Source organism: Schistocerca gregaria, chromosome 8 (genome assembly GCF_023897955.1).
Source record: "Schistocerca gregaria isolate iqSchGreg1 chromosome 8, iqSchGreg1.2, whole genome shotgun sequence".
Lineage (NCBI taxonomy): Eukaryota > Metazoa > Arthropoda > Insecta > Orthoptera > Acrididae > Schistocerca > Schistocerca gregaria.
Window position 1 is genome coordinate 80,582,309 of NC_064927.1, and position 17,750 is coordinate 80,600,058.

General features: G+C 39.2%; 1 protein-coding gene across 5 annotated transcripts in view; it reads right to left on the minus strand.

Annotated features, from left to right (window-relative positions):
- Window positions 1–17,750, minus strand: part of LOC126284389 (tau-tubulin kinase homolog Asator-like) — a 556,186-nt gene that overhangs the window by 60,589 nt on the left and 477,847 nt on the right. For all 5 annotated transcript variants that reach the window (XM_049983277.1, XM_049983281.1, XM_049983279.1 and 2 more), the window contains 4 exons: window positions 16,115–16,546; window positions 13,138–13,344; window positions 2,972–3,093; window positions 1,507–1,743 (listed from right to left, as the gene is read on the minus strand). In XM_049983277.1, coding sequence (XP_049839234.1) covers window positions 1,507–1,743; window positions 2,972–3,093; window positions 13,138–13,344; window positions 16,115–16,546 — 998 coding nt within the window. The remainder of the gene's footprint in view (window positions 1–1,506; window positions 1,744–2,971; window positions 3,094–13,137; window positions 13,345–16,114; window positions 16,547–17,750) is intronic.

The window sequence follows — 17,750 nt, forward strand, 5'->3', positions numbered from 1 at the left end:
CCTGGAGATTAGGCACCTAAAGCGGCACTCTGCACTGTTCTGACACAGCTGCTGCATCTGTTTGACAGACTTTCTGAATGGGTGTGAACAGTCCTAACCCTAGTGGCTGACGACCTCGACAGAGTTTGAAATGTCTTGTCAGATGCCAAAAAACATTGACGAACTTTTTCCACTATCTCCTAAATTGTGTTACACTACGAGCACTGGGATCCCCATTTCTTTTGTGATCCATCACTCTTCACAGATGGATAGTATGCCACTCCGTTCTTTGTATTTGTTTGGCCACAGTGAAAATATCCGCCAGAAAACTAATTACCATACCTACTCCACATAATTGAGGCCTGGGCCACTTTGTGCGACTTCTCTAGCAGTGAGCTACAGTACTGTAATATAGGTATTTTAATGTATACCACAGCTACAGAGAACAAAATAATTTTTTTATTATTTATTTATTTATTTATTTTTGCTTGAAGTGGTTCCCCTGTCTATTGTGAAGACAGCGTAAACCCTGCTGAGATGCTGTTGTAATTATTGACCTTTCCTTATGTTTTGCTGTCATTCTCAATTAATTTCCTAGGAATGAATACAGTATCACACTAATTTTAAATTTCTCTGTCTACTGGGCACAAACAACTACTCTTCAAATGACATTTCAATGAGAGCAGAACATACATTTTATTTTGACAATGAACATCACATAAAGTACCTTACGAGCAGCCTTTGTTTGAATGAATTCGAACTGTAAATTGCAGAAACAAAATAACAAATATTTTTTGAATTTCGTCAGAGAATCTATCTGGGAAACATTAGGAGTGGGTCCTGTACACCAAGCAACAGATAGCCAGCATCATGCTCTCGATTAACATTTCTCTAAATCCAACCAACTTACTATAGAGGTCATAGTTCTCCACTAACTTTCTCTCATTCTCTATTTTTTTTAATTTATTCTTGAGAATTGGCTTACTGGTTTAAAATCATCTTGCATTCCTCTATTTGATCTCAAACTTCACATATAGTGTGGGATTATAGCTGTGAATATTTTTTTTATTTATTATTACTTATCACTGATATTTTATGGACCTAAAAGACACAGGACTGGAAATTGTTTATCCTTACATAATCTCAGGAAGGTGTGGAGAAAAGAATAAAAAAATTTAAGAGGAAAGAATAAATAAAAAAGTTGTCCACGGTTATAGACCCTTATGCAACTTTTTCACTTTTTGCCCACCTCGTATTTGTTTATCGCTCAGTTGTAACTTTGCACAGGTACACTTTAATGTTAGACTTTATTTCCACAAAACTGACTTCTTAATAATGTCTGAATACAACCGTAGAGGATATCTCATTGGCAGTTTGCTTTTCTATAATAGCAATGACAGGGGACATTAGAAATTGCCTAACCCAAGTCAACAAGCTAGCAAAATGAATCAATCTCACTAGTGATTACAAGCAATGCACACAATTCAGTTACTATAATTACAAGCTTGCTCATCTATTACCAGTTACCTGAGGCGAGTTCTTCTCTTGGCGAGAGTCCTCACTGATGCGGGACAGCTGGGGCGCCTCGGCCACCAGGCCCTGAGGCTGGTGCTGCTGCGAAGGCACCACTTGCTGGTGAGGGTGAGGAGGCGTCGCAACCCCCGCCATCTGCGACGGCAGTGGGGATCCCGTGCCCGCGGCTGGGCTCCCGCCCTGCGGCTGCAGGCTCGCGCCATCCGCACTCGGTGGGAATGCGGGGTGGTGCTGCCACATTGTAAAAATAGTACCTCGCAGCTTCCTCTGGGTCGAAATTGTTCCCTCCTATTGTAATTCTGTTCCTCGAATGTCTAGCACGTGTTTGCTCTCGATCATTGAACCGACTGACTTCTTTCTTTGATTATGTGTGTTAATTTGAGGGAAGTGAATCTTTTGAACTTCACTGTGATCTGTATGTTTCAGATCTTTTTAGGTTTTGATAATATAATCCTACACAAATCTCTCAAGTATCTCCATCAAAAATATACAACAAGTTTATAAATGTACCTCAACTTAAGTATGCAAAATTCCTATTTCAGTCGCGTTCTTGTCCACAGCGGCTTTTAAAAAGGTATGGTAAATAAACTACTTTAGAAATGTTTGGAGAAGTTAGCCAACCTATTGTCCCTGCATTACTGCCCAGGGATTCTCATGACAAATTACAGCTTCATAGCAGTCAGTGCTAAAATTATAATTCACGACACTGAAATCTGAGAAGAAAAATTATTTGCTCAGTCCCTATTCTTGTTATACAGTATTGTGCACTCAGAAAAAAGAAGACACGAGATACATGCAGGCTGCAATATAATTGTGAAATTTTTAATCAGCTAATGTAATCAGAGGAAACAAATGACTACATAAAAAAGAACAGAAATCCATTGCTACTTAAAAAAGCTTATTAACAGCAAGTGCATGTGGATGATGCTGGTTTTAACAACCATCTACCTTTCAGAGATAGAGGGGGCTCTCTTATTACAATATAGTACCAACAAAATGCAGCAGAACGTTAAGTGATCATCTATGTGAATACCCATATGTCCATGAAGCAGTCTGCACTAATAAAGAAACAGAAGATATGAAAATATGGATTCAAATATTTAAGATTGTGAAACAGCACCACAGCCAAGAAACAAATGTTGTTCCAAGAGGTGCACAGTCACCGGGAACTGGGAGGCATCCCCAAATCGTGCTAATCGACAAAAATAATGATGAAAAATGAAGGTTACGGCTCAGCATACTGCCGAACGATAAAAATTGCAGCCAAATAGAACTATCCTCAGTGGAAAAGGATACAACTTGATAACGCAGAAAAGCTGCCGATACATCTCGAATACGGGGAAAAGGAAAATGCAAAATGCTTATCAAAATGGAGTCTAAGAAAAGTAAAGGAATGTTTGTGCCAACAACAGAACCACAAGCAGAGCAGTGCACACTAGACGCAGAGGTGTTGGCGCACCTGCGAGGCCAGCTGTGCCTGGTGCCTGTGTTCTGGGCTTTGTAGGTTCTCCCCGCGCCACTCATTATCTGTCTCCTCAGAGTCGTCAAACTGAGACTTCCACTGAGATGCCAAGGTTAGACCTGAAAAGCAAAGAAACACACAAATGTTACAAACATAAATTTTATAAAAAGAAAATAGTAAGCTAAATGTCAAACTGGCATATCAGGCTATGATGAGTTACTATTAGTTTGTGAAGTATAAGGCAGAACTGATGGGCAAACAGGGCTAATTGCCTTCAGCAAGCAAAATGTATAGCACCACCGATACATGGGTAAAAAAGTAAAAGTCAATGCTGCCAAGTTTTCAGAAGTAATAGTTCCTTCGTTGAACAGGATACATAATAGATTGCAGAAGTGTCAAAATGAAGAGCAAGTCACTCAGGCCCACGATGACAGAGACCCAGCTGCTGTGAGGACAAATCTAGAGGCACCTAGAGGCACAGTCCAACACATACACTCACGACAATCCCTCTCATCTTTGTTATACAATGCAACAGCAGTACTCTGAGCAGACAGAAAGCTATGTTTCTAAATATGATACCATGCGGAGAAAAACAGTATCATTTAATTGATTTGTAACATAATTTTTATGATAGGAACCATATATAGTGTCATAAAAATTGACACTCACTAAAAATCACACCACATTTGTCTTTATTTAGTATCCTAAGGATGCTGGGAAGTATGAAATGAAATGTTATGGACAGGTTTGATTGATTGATTATTATGATTCTCTTCTAACCAGATATTTGCCAAACAAAGTCATTTTCTTCTAGTAAACAGCAGACGATCTGACTGACAGCAGGAAGGTGATGTACATGTACTCGAAAAGGTGAAGCTTTCTTTACTACACTTTCGATTGAATCAGTCAGTGTCGAATGTAGGAAACACATATGCAATGCAATACCCTGATTATTTAAGGTATGAAATAAGCCCCTCAAACTGTAGCTGAAGGGAAAATTACACAGACATGATAATAAAATGTCAAAACCAATAAAACAGTGTCCCACCACAGAAGAAACCAATCCCACAATTACAATTACATCCTAGCCATAAATGACAAGAATCTTGAACAAATTTACTTTTGAAGCAAAAGCAATTACAGCTACAAAAATATCTGTCTATATATATCTGTGTATAAGAAAATCAAGTGAAGTGCAAGAATGTTTGAATTATTAGACTCCATACAAAATTATTAAGTGTCGAGAAAAGTGACTATCATAATAAGAAAAGACAACAGAAATGTACATTTCTCATGCAGGAAACAGGTGTATCTATTCTCCAGCTTTTAGTGGAGTGACTTGCAATTATACACACAGTCAGAAATATTTCTTCATAAATTAGTTGTTCCTTATGTCACTGTGCGTCAGCCATTTTTACATTTATTTCAGAATTATCCAGTCTCTGGGTAATTTACTAAAGCCTGGAATGCAAAAATATAATTGCTTCATCAATTAAGTAGAAAAATAATTAAAAACAAACATAAATCTAATGGCTGGCTTCTTTGCCTCTAGGGGTGCTAGTATTGTACCTACTGTCATACAATAACAATTTTCACAGCAGTGTCACAACTGTATGTATTAGATTGTAATAGGGGTGTCAGAGAATGTATGTCACTGACGTTACATTGACAGAATGTTTACCAATGTGCCACTTCTGACCAATTCCCTCCGATACCTCTCCTTCCATCTTTGCGTACACTCATCCTTGTCGCAGCTGACTCACTGTCTTTGTGGGGTCCGAGTGAACTGTCCTCTCCCAGCTAACCCTCTATTATCTTTGAAGAAGGAACTGCATAGTTCTGACAGCTTGATAGTGTTCACTTTTATATGTGCCTATTGGGCACCTGTGGTCTAGCGGTAGCATCTCTGATTAGTAATCAAAATGTCCTCAGTCTCAAAGCCCGTAAACACCTTAATTTTGATTAGTCATCAGCATTGTCAGCCAAAGACTTCTTAGGCTGGAAGTCACACTCGTTCTGAGAACTGCCTTATTAAGGAGGACAGAGGAGTGGACAGAGGAGTGGACAGAGGTTCATGGCATACTCTTGTCCTTGGGGTGGGAAACTGCAAAGGCTCAATCTAGATATAGTATGGGTCCGTGGAGTGAATTGGAAAGAAGACAAGGACTTCTGGTCATAAGAGTATATGGTAATATCAACAGTAGCAGAAAATGGAACAATGGGAGTAGGATTCGGTATGAATAGAAAGGTAGGGCAGAGAGTATGTTACTGTGAACAGTTCAGTGAAAGGGTTGTTCTTATCGAATCAACAGAAAGCCAACACTGACAATGATAGTTCAGGTATACATGCTGACATTGTAAGGTGAAGGTAGAGAAAGGTAGGGGAGGGGGAGGGGGAGGGGGAGGGGGAGGGAGGGAGGGAGGGAGGGAGAGGGAGAGGGAGAGGGAGAGGGAGAGGGAGAGGGAGAGAGAGAGAGAGAGAGAGAGAGAGAGAGAGAGAGAGAGAGAGAGAGAGATAGAGAGAGAGATAGAGAGAGAGAATAAGAGGATACTGAAAGGATAATACTGTACATAAAGGAAAATGAAAGTCTGATGGTCATGGGGGACTGGAATGCAGTTGTAGGAGAAAGAAGAGAAGAAATGGTTACAGGAGAATACAGGCTTGGGATGCTGAATGAGAGAGGATAAATATTAATTGAGTTCTGTAATAAATTTCTGTTGGTGATAGTGAATATTCTGTTCAAGAATCACAAGAGGAGGACTTATGCTTGGAAAAGGCCGGGTTATATGGGAAGATTTCAGTTAGATTACATCATTGTCAGACAGAGATTCTGAAATCAGATACTGGATTGTAAAGCATAACCAGGAGCAGATATAGACTCAGATCACAATGTAGTAGTGATAAAGAGTAGGCTGAAGTTTAAGAGATTAGTCAGGAAGAATCAATATGCAAAGAAATGGGATACAGAAGTATTAAGGTATGACAAGATACACTTTAAGTTTTCTAAGGCTATAGATACAGGAATAAGGAATAGCCCAGTAGGCAGCACAGTTGAAGAGGAATGGACATATCTAAAAAGAGCAATCACAGAAGCTGGAAAGAAAAACATAGGTACAAAAAAGGTAATTGTGAAAAACCATCAGCATCTGAAGAAATACTGCAGTCAGTCGATGAAAGAAGAAAGTACAAAAATGTTCAGGGAAATTCAGGAATACAGAAATACAAGTCACTTAGGAACTAAATAAATAGGAAGATCAGAGAAGTTATTATGAAATGGCTGCATGCAAAAAGTGAAGAAAAAAAAAAAAAAAAAAAAGGAATGATTGTCAGAAGGAATGACTCAGCATATAAGAGAGTCAAAAGAACCTCCATTAAAATTAAAAGCAATGTGGTAAAACTAAGAGTGCCACAGGAATTCCACTGATAAATGCAAAGGAGAGAATGGATAGGTGGATAAAGTATGTTGATGCCTCTATGAGGGGTAAGATTTACCTGATGTGATAGAAGAAGAAACAGGAGACGGTTTAGAGGAGATAGGGGATCCAGTATTAGAACCAGAATTTAAATAAGTTTTGGAGGACTTAAGATCAAATAAGGCAGAAGGGATAGATAACACTCATTCAGAATTTCAAAAAATTTCTGGGGGAGGGGGGGGGGGGGGAGAGTGGTAAAAAAAGGCTATTCATGTTGGTGCGTAGAATGTATTAGTCTGGCTACACACCCTCTGACTTTCGGAAAAACATTGTCCACAAAATTCCAAAAACGGCAAGAGCTGACAAGTGCGAGAATTATCGCACAACCAGCTTAACAGCGCATGACCTCAAGTTGCTGACAATAATAATATACGGAAGAATGGAAAAGAAAATTGAGGAGGTGTTAGACGACGATGAGTTAGGAAAGGTAAAGGCACCAGAGTGACAATTCTGACATTGCCATTGATAATGGAATGTCAGATCCCTTAATCAGGCAGGTAGTTTAGAAAATTTAAAAAGGGAAATGGATAGGTTAAAATTAGATATAGTGGGAATTAGTGAAGTTCGGTGCCAGGAGGAACAAGACTTTTGGTCAGGTGAATACAGGGTTATAAATACAAAATCAAATAGTGGTAATGCAGGAGTAGGTTTAATAATCAATAAAAAAATAGCAGTGCGGTAAGCTACTACGAACAGCACAGTGAACACATTATTGTGGCCAAGACAGACACGAAGCCCACACCTACTACAGTAGTACAAATTTATATTCCAACTAGCTCTGCAGATGACTAAGAAACTGAAGAAATGTATGATGATATAAAAAAAATTATTCAGGTAGTGAAGGGAGATGAAAATTTAATAGTAATGGGTGACTGGAATTCGGTAGTAGGAAAAGGGAGAGAAGGAAATGTAGTAGGTGAATATGGATTGGGGGAGGGGAGAAATGAAAGAGGAAGCCACCTGGTAGAATTTTGCACAGAGCACAACTTTATCATAGCTAGCACTTGGTTCAAGAATCATAAAAGAAGGTTGTATACATGGAAGAAGCCTGGAGATACTGACAGGTTTCAGATAGATTATATAATGGTAAGACAGAGATTTAGGAACCAGGTTTTAAATTGTAAGACATTTCCAGGGGCAGATGTGAACTCTGACCACAATCTATTGGTTATAAACTGTAGATTAAAACTGAAGAAACTGCAAAAAGGTGGGAATTTAAGGAGCTGGATAAACTGACAGAGTTTCAGGGAGAGCATAAGGGAACAATTGACAGGAATGGGGGAAAGAAATACAGTAGAAGAAGAATGGGTAGCTTTGAGAGATGAAGTGGTGAAGGCAGCAGAGGACCTAGTGGGTAAAAAGATGAGGGCTAGTGGAAACCCTTGGGTAACAGAAGAAATACTGAATTTAATTGATGAAAGAAGAAAATATAAAAATGCAGTAAATGAAGCAGGCAGAAAGAAATACAAACGTCTCAAAAACGAGATCGACAAGAAGTGCAAAATGGCTAAGCAGGGATGGCTAGAGGACAAATGTAAGGATGTAGAGGCTTATCTCACTAGGGGTAAGATAAATACTGCCTACAGGAAAATTAAAGAGACCTTTGGAGAAAAGAGAACATCTTGCACGAATATCAAGAGCTCAGATGGAAACCCAGTTCTAAGCAAAGAAGGGAAAGCAGAAAGGTGGAAGGAGTATATAGAGGGTCTATACAAGGACGATGTACTTGAGGACAATATTATGGAAATAGAAGAGGATGTAAATGAAGATGAAATGGGAGATATCATACTGCGTGAAGAGTTTGACAGAGCACTGAAAGGCCCCGGGAGTACACAACATTACATTAGAACTACTGACAGCCTTGGGAGAGCCAGTCCTGACAAAACTCTACCATCTGGTGAGCAAGATATATGAGACAAATTCAAATTTAACAGCCTCAGTTGCGGAGTTACCTAGATTTACCTAGGTTTCAATTGGGATAACCCAATCTCCTTCAAAATTACACTTAGTAACGTTTGTCCATAATGGACATTGTCAAACTAAAAATGCAAATACACCAAGTGTCGTCATATTTTAAAAACTTAACTGAAGCTGCCTCAGCCCCACTTCCCGACCGCGATGCGGCAGCCACGAGTGTTGTCCTGGAACTCTGCTGAAAGTATTGATATATGAGACAGGCGAAATACCCTCAGACTTCAGGAAGAATAAGATAATTCCAATCCCAGAGAAACCAGGTGTTGATAGATGTGAAAATTACCGAACTATCAGTTTAATAAGTCACAGCTGCAAAATACTAATGCGAATTCTTTACCGACGAATGGAAAAACTAGTAGAAGCCAACCTCGGGGATGATCAGTTTGGATTCCGTAGAAATAATGGAACACGTGAGGCAATATTGACCCTACGACTTATATTAGAAGCTAGATTAAGGAAAGGCAAACCTATGTTTCTAGCATGTGTAGACTTAGAGAAAGCTTTTGACAATGTTGACTGGAATACTCTCTTTCAAACTCTGAAGGTGGCAGGGGTAAAATACAGGGAGCAAAAGGCTATTTACAATTTGTACAGAAACCAGATGGCAGTTATAAGAGTCGAGAGACATGAAAGGGAAGCAGTGGTTGGGAAGGGAGTGAGACAGAGTTGTAGACTCTCACCGATGTTATTCAATCTGTATATTGAGCAAGCAGAGAAGGAAACAAAAGAAAAATTTGGAGTAGGTATTAAAATCCATGGAGAAGAAATAAAAACACTGAGGTCCACCGATGACATTGTAATTCTGTCCGAGAGACCAAAGGACTTGGAAGAGCAGTTGAACGGAATAGAGAGTGTCTTGAAAGGAAGATGCACATCAACAAAACAAAACGAGGACAATGGAATGTAGTCGAATTAAGTCAGGGGATGGTGAGGGAATTAGATTTGGAAATGACACACTTAAAATAGTAAAGCAGTTTTGCTATTTGGGGAGCAAGATAACTGATGATGGTCGAAGTACAGAGGATATAAAATGTAGACTGGCAATGGCAAGGAAAGCGTTTCTGAAGAAGAGAAATTTGTTAACATTGAGTATAGATTTACGTGTCAGGAAGTCGTTTCTGAAAGTATTTGTATGGAGTGTAGCCATGTATGGAAGTGAAACATGGACGATCAGTAATTTGGACAAGAAGAGAATAGAAGCTTTTGAAATGTGGTGCTACAAATGAATGCTGAAGATTAGATGGGTAGATCACATAACTAATGAGCAGGTATTGAATAGGATTGGGGAGAGGAGAAGCTTGTGGCACAACCTGACTAGAAGAAGGGATCGGTTGGTAGTACATGTTCTGAGGCATCAAGGGATCACTAATTTAGTATTGGAGGGCAGCGTGAAGGGTAAATATCGAAGAGGGAGACCAAGAGACAAATACACTAAGCAGATTCAGTAGGATGTAGGTTTCAGTTGTTACTGGGAGATGAAGAAGCTTGCACAGGATAGAGTAGCATGAAGAGCTGCATCAAACCAGTCTCAGGACTGAAGACCACCACCACCACAACAACAACAGAAGTAAGACTAAAGAAAAATAAAGACATGTTCATAGGATTTGTCAACCTGGGAAAAGCATTCAACAATGCGAACTGGTGCAAGAGGTTTGAAATTCTGACACAAATAGAGGTAATCTATGGGGAAAAATGGGTAATATACAATATGTACAAGAGCCAAAATGGAATAATAAGAGTGGAAATGCTCAGATTAAAAAGGGTGTAACAGGGATGCATTACTACTGTTTAATCTGTACATCAAAGCAGCAATAACAGAAATAAAAGAAAGGTTCAGGAATGAAATCAGAATGTAAGGTGAAAGGATGTCAATGATATGATTTGCTGATGATATTGCTATCCTGAGTGAAAGTGAAGAATAATTACATGGTCCACTGAGTGGAATGAACAGACTAATGAGTACAAAATATGAATGAGAGTAAATCAAAGAAAGGCAAAGGCAATGAAAAGTAGCAGAGAAAGGAACAGTGGGAAACTTAACATCAGAATTAATGGTCATGAAGTAGAAGAAGTTAAAGAATTTTGCTCCCTAGGTGGTTAAATAAAACCAATGATGGGCAGACCAAGGAGGACATCAAAAGTGGACTAGCATTCGCAGAAAGGGCACTCCTGGTCAAGAGAAGTCTATTATTATCAAACATCGGCCATAATTTGGAAAAGAAATTTTTGAGAATGTACGTTTGGAGAACAGCAGTGTATGGTACTGAAACATGGTCTGTGTGAAATTGGAACAGAAGAGAATCAAAGCATTTGAGATTTGGCGAGAAGAATGTTGAAAATTAGGTGGACTAATAAGGTAAGGAATCAGGAGGTCCTGCACAGAATTCAAAAGGATGGAATATGTGGGAAACACTGACAAGGAGAAGGGACAGGATGATAGGAAATCTGTTAAGATATCAGGGAATGACTTCCACAGTACTAGACGGAGCTGTAGAGGGCAAAAACTGCAGAGGAAGGCAGAGATTGGAATACATCTAGCAAATAATTGAGGACATACGCCTGAGATGAAGAGGAGAGGAATTTGTGGTGGGCCACATCAAATCAGTCAGAAGACTGATGACTCAATAAATAAATAAATAAATTTGGGTAATACACATTTCACCACATGAAGGTAAATATTGGCCAATAATTTTGATACTTTATCAGTTTTCTCACTTTTATTTCTTTTGATACCATTTGTTTGTGACAATTTTGCTTATATTTCACAAATTTTTTTGTAGTGTTAAGCAGTTTAAATAGCTAGATATCATCAACATCACAGTACTGAAGATGTTCGGGTACCAGAAAAATATTTTCCCAAAAGAATGCTGTATCTTTAAGAAGACCACAAAATTGTTAAATGCTTCTCTCTTGTGATAAAAATTTAGCTATGAAACTATTCTCATTTGAAATCATAAATCCTCTCCCTTTGTATTATGTAAGATAATTGTAGTTCAGTAACTGTCACCATAGTCCATAATCATAATCATTATACTCTGACCAGGCTGTGATATAATATGGATCTTTGTAATTAAAGACAAGACTGTAATTAAACATTGGAAGTCCAACCTTCCTTCACTGCATAGACTTTTTCTGTAATGCACGAATGTCCCATGTTTTCGTTAACATTAACCCCAAAGTTGGAATCTGGTGTTAATAAATAATAGCAGGGAAAGAAACCATCATTTTATAGTGTTTTTTTATGTGTTTATCATTAACATATTTTTGTGCCCTCAGTGAACCGTTTGTCTTTTCATATACTCAATTACTTCTTTTATGTCATTGAGGGCTTACATCTATGAAGTAACCAAAGTTTCTATCATGTCTCTTAATTACTGTGCTATTCGAAAAAATTTTGGCACTTAAAACACATCAGCTGGTTATAGACTTGCTCTCTATATTTGAGTACTATCCAGATTCTCAACATGCAAAATGGTGGTCAGACTGTGCTCGACTTTCCATCCAGGATATGCAGAGGTACACCGTAATGTTGATGATCTAGTTACTGAAGTTACATGATCGTACAAAGAATTTGTAAAAACTGAGTAAAACTGTCACAAACTAATAGCATCAAAGTAAAATTCAATCGATAAAATTAATAAAATATGAGGCTGAACTGCTAGACGGTGCTCATCTTTTAGGAGTGAAATTTATAACAACTGCCTATAGACACTTATAAACACACATAAAAGTATACATCTGTACATGACCTTGAATAAAAAAATGCAAAAGAACAAAATGAATGTCACTAAATCTATGGGAATGATAAAAAAATGATGTGATAAAAATATACCTCTGTATTTGCTAAAAATTTTATATTTTCACAACAGAAAATTGGCTGAATGACCTCTGCACAAATTCATTTTTCTTTTTTCAGAAGGATGTAGGTTGCAGTAGGTACTGGGAGATGAAGCAGCTTGCACAGGATAGAGTAGCATGGAGAGCTGCATCAAACCAGTCTCAGGACTGAAGACAACAACAACAACATGTGAGGGTGGGAGGTAGATGGAGGAACAAGTGATTCAATGGGTACACTGAAATATAACTTAGAAAATACTTTGGGATTTTATGAAGATAAATCATTTCCTTTACTAATGTACCTAAAGGAAACATTTAACTTAAGAGAAAGACAGACACCAGCTTAAATTGGGCACAGAAATAAATTCAGTGGCAACAAGTGAAAATTAGCACTGGACCGGGGATCGAACCCAAATTTCTTGCTTTACATGCGTGGTCGCCTTAAATGCTTTGGCTATCCAAGCACGTTTTCTGTCCAGCCTAAATTTTCAACTTGTTGCAGACTATGTACGTAGTCCACTATCCATTATCCTCACTGCTCACAGCTTTACCCAACTGCTGTACGAGTCTGAACATAATGTGCATCTGCACTGAAGATATCAGCACATACAATAATTTATTTTTAAATTTGTTAACAAAATTCACAACAGAACAGACAAGTTTTCAACCCTGGATGAATAAAGTACTAGTTTTAAAATTAATAATGTCAGCTCAGAGGGACAGCAACAGTTAAATAGGATTCTTAACTGTCAGACTGATCCTAAAAGACCAAATCAGAACCAGTGTATACTGCAGCAATGCTATTCCTTTATAAATGTCCATATTCTTAATATTTTGCAATAGTATTATTGGATCATCAAGCACAAAATGGAACTCACCACCGCCCCCTCGGGTGACCTGTTGTAAAGCTGACACATTGTCATCATCAATTACTGCAAACTGTGTGATGGAGGCATCACGATTGTTGATGCGACAGCTAGGGGGGCGACTCGTGGGGCCACCAGAGTGGAAACGCCGAGAACGGTGCTCCTTGACACGCTCGCGCAAAGGCTCGCGGTCTGTTGACGGAGACGAACCCAGAATACCTGTAAATAAAAGCACCGTGCGTATAACTCTCAGAAGTATTGTGCTTTAGTTTATCTTAAGACTACTCACTCAATGATGACTAAGACTATTTGTATATTTATAATGGGTGCTCTCCTTAAGCATGTAAAAGCATCACTATAAACGGGTTGTCATAAATAGGTGAATTACTTTCCATATGGGAGCATCACAGGTCATGCAGCAGTCATGATTCTAGCTATTTAATCATCAACTATGAATTCGGCTTCCATAAAGTTTGTGGGCCACGAGTAACAAGACAGTTTATTGAACAACTTGACATAAAATTTGCTGACATCTGCAAAAACTGGTGATGAAATGTGGGTTCACCAAAAGGTAAGGGCATACACCACACTGAGTGCCAGTGCTGTATCTAGAGTACCAGCAGCTATAGTCAGTGACTCGCCAGCACAGCAATCCTCTGTCGTGTGCTTGCTTCTGCGCCGAGTCTCTCAGAATAATAAAGAAATTATGTTCAATGATGCTGCAGGCCCTCACATCATCCTCTAGTCTCCCTATCAACTGAAGCCAGGACACCCCAGTCAGGTTTTGAGTACATCATGACTGATGGGAAGACGGTTCCCATCACACGGTAGTGGTCGCTGTATGTGCTTTCCACTACAAATATGACCCATAATCAAAATGCCAGAATATAGAGTGGCAATACTCTGGATCCCCAAAGAAAAAACAAATAAGAGGAAAAAATGCAAGTATTTAATGTCAGCAGGAAAAGTTATGGTTCCCATTTTCTGTACTGGAAGACTACGTGACACAAGGAACTACCATCAACAAAGAGTCTTGCCACAAATTGTTGCGAAACATCTTAAAGCCAGTAATTCACAGCAAACAATGAGGTCTGTTGATAAAGAAAGTGTTGCTGTTGCATGACAACATTGTGAGAACCATCTCCATGCCTCTCTTCTTTGTCTCACTCAATTGATAACAACACCCCTCCTTTTTTTTATGATAACTTGTTGAGTAATTAATAACATTTATTTACTGGTGGATAAAGTACAGAAAGTAAATAAGACTAAGATGGAACCACTTATTTAATGCCTTTGTAGACAACAGTTTTGAAATCAAAGTAACAAAATTGTGTCACCAGATTTTAGTAACACCTCGCATTCTCAAATGATTCATTCTTGGGCGACATTACCTATACTTGTGCTAATGCTAAACATTATTCAAGTGTGAAACCAAACACATATTACAGTACCTTTACCCTACTGACCAGCCAACTCTGATTGACAACTGAACTACCATGTTGCACTAAAAATGAGCAACATCATATGTGATCATTGTAACTTGTAAATCTTTCAATTTGGAGAATAAGTGATAATCACTTGGGACTACATCCCTTCTGTGTGGTAGATGTTGAATCACTTCCCGCTGAAACTCCTTAATCAAATCCTGTATGACTCCTGCTTCACATGGATATGCATTATTGTGAAGAAGGATGACCCCACAGTCAGAGTTCTGTGTCACTTATTTCTAATGGTGCTGCAATGTTATTGAAGCATCTAAAGTAGGCCACTGCAGTCCCCTAATTGTGAAACCCCTATTTTCTTGGACTTTTGTTTCAGTTCTCCCTTTGAGTCTGTCAGTCAGCACTGAGGGTCAGCCCAAGTGATATTTGTCACTAAGACTGTTCCACTCACTGTTAAACACAATACACATATTCTGAACTGACACTTTGTTCATCGCTTTACCATAAACCTCAGCTATCTATTTATAAATTTCAATGGGTTCGACTTTATGTGTATTTTAAAAACTTATAACACTATGTACCTCACACTTTGCAGAATCATAAATTTTGTTACACGTTCAAAATTGCAAGGCTAAGCAGTAATCAACAATATCAGATCATAGCTCCTTCCAAACTGAATTGGATGAGTACTAAGGTCAGTGGTTAGTCAGCAGTAGTGGTGGTGGTGGTGGTGGTGGTGGTAGTGGTGGGGAGGTGGGAATGTGGCCACATGTCAAAGCAAAACATCCTTTACTTTTCAAATGACCTTTCTATTTTGTGGTAACGTCACAATGTGCACCCACACAAGGCTCACAGGAATATTTAAACCATCATGAAATTGGGTTGCGAGTTGCTGGAACACCCTCCATACAGCCCAGGTTTCACTGCCCCCCAACTTCAATTTGTTTGAGTCACTTGAGGCTGTTTTCCGAGGTCATCGAGTTTCCAATGCTTTGCACTTTCAAAGTCACTGAGTTTCCTTGGGTCTGGAGAAGCAGAGCAAAGTGACTATGTGACCAACCAGAAAACTACTTCTTGACAAGAATACACAAGCTTGTAGACCACTGTACCCAGTGCTTTGAAAGGAAGGAGAATACGTTGAAAAATTATATACATTTTGTACCATCATTTTTTTGTAAATACATTGTAGAATTCTTCCATGTAGATATATCCCAACTTTCCCAGTATATCCAGTATATAAACAGATGATAGAGGTCTGTGCAAAGTTAAAATTATTTAGAAGTATTAGATAAATACTATCAAAATAAAATCTGCATAAAGCTCTGCTAGTTAGTCTTTTCGTACATGCCAATTGCAAGCTCAGTGCTGTTTCTATTTAGTGAGTAATGTTTTACCCTCACAGGCATAATTACCTGTATATTCCATTACGAATTTTCTGTCAGTTTACATCTTTGATCATAACAGCTGTAAGAAGTTTGGTGAGAGAATCTGTTTATGTTTAAACATTCCACTGGTGGCAAGATTTCATCACAGCAGTAGATACAAACCTTTAGCCGAGTCGTAGGCGTAATAAGATCCATCAGGCTCAGTAGTCGGGTGCGCAGATATGCGGGGGCTGGGCAGCTCGGGTGCAGTCTGGACGAGTGGAGGCGGCGGTGGAGGCAGGTCCTGCACGCAGGTGGCAGGAGCAGTCACGACACGGACTCTGCCGCCACTCGTGCGTGGACCTGAGCCTGCAGGTGAGGCGGAACCGGAAGGAACCGTGACTGCCTGTTTTTGCTGTTTCTGAGTGTCAGAGTTGCTACGAGCAGATGCCATGACGGCATCTCCCTCATAGTCGACCGCGTGCTCTGCGGCATCCGGGTGCTGCCCGTGGTCCTGCTGTGGTTTGAGCTGTTCCTGTTGGTGCTTCCTCCTCTCCTTCTCATCAGCTGCAGCCACAGAAACAGCGCGTCTCTGTTGCTGCTTCTTTGGAGATGCTGTGAATGTAATTTAAAAACATTATACGAGGTGTTGACTCATTTCCCCCAAAAATGCATATGAATATTCCTACCATAAAAGTCTGAAAGGAAATTTATCTGCTATTCATCAAAAACAATCTCAGCTAGTGTTTTTTTAAAGATATAGAAAGTGCGAGCGAATAACTTATGATTTGCATTAGGTTTTTGGCCATTGTCATCTTAAAGGCAAGTCTAATGACCTCAACATTGAGGTCATTAGAGGCAGAGCACAAGCTCAGACTGTTTCAATGATGGGGTTAGGAAATTGGCTGTGCCCCTTTAAAGGATCCTTCCGGGCACTTGCCTGGAGCCACATAGAGAAATCACGGAAAACCTAAATATGGATGGCCAGATGCAGATTTGAGCATCGTCCTCCCACATATGAGTAAGTTCTAGAATGGGATAGGAAATATTATTGAGAAAATGTAAATGGCTAAGTTTACACAATGAGTAATCTATAAATATCACCTATGACCAATCTGAGTATCATTAACTCTGTTCATGTGTCCACATTAAACTCAAACATTGATGTCTCTCTCTGTACCACATTGCAATTTACGAACTGAGGAAATAGAAGTGAGAAGAGGAAGAAGGAAATAGTTTGGAAAATTATTTTAGTTGAATGGAAGGACTTTTATGATAGTCCAGTACAACTGTGCACACAGAGCCAGAGCCAAAGGAAACTTCTTTCAGAAAGGACATACACGAACCATAGCCTGTTCTGCTTACTATCATATTTTACAATGAGAGGAGCCCAGCTGCCTGGAAAATTCCTCTTAAATTGCAATGTTTCTTGACATAAAACTGAGCACAGAACTATTACATTCAGCATCTTAGTAACACACTACTGGCCATTAAAATTCCTACCACATGAAGATGTGCTACAGATGTGAAATTTAACCAACAGAAAGAAAATGCTGCGATATGCAAATGATTAGCTCTTCAGAGCATTCACACGAGGTTGGCGCCGGTGGCGGCACCTTTAACGTGCTGACATGCGGAAAGTTTCCAACCGATTCCTCATACACAAACAGCAGTTGACCAACGTTGCCTGGTGAAACGTTGTTGTGATGCCTCATGTAAGGAGGAGAAATGGGTACTATCATGTTTCCAACTTTGATACAGGTCGGATTGTAGCCTATCGCGATTGCAGTTTATCATATCACGACATTGCTGCTCGCAT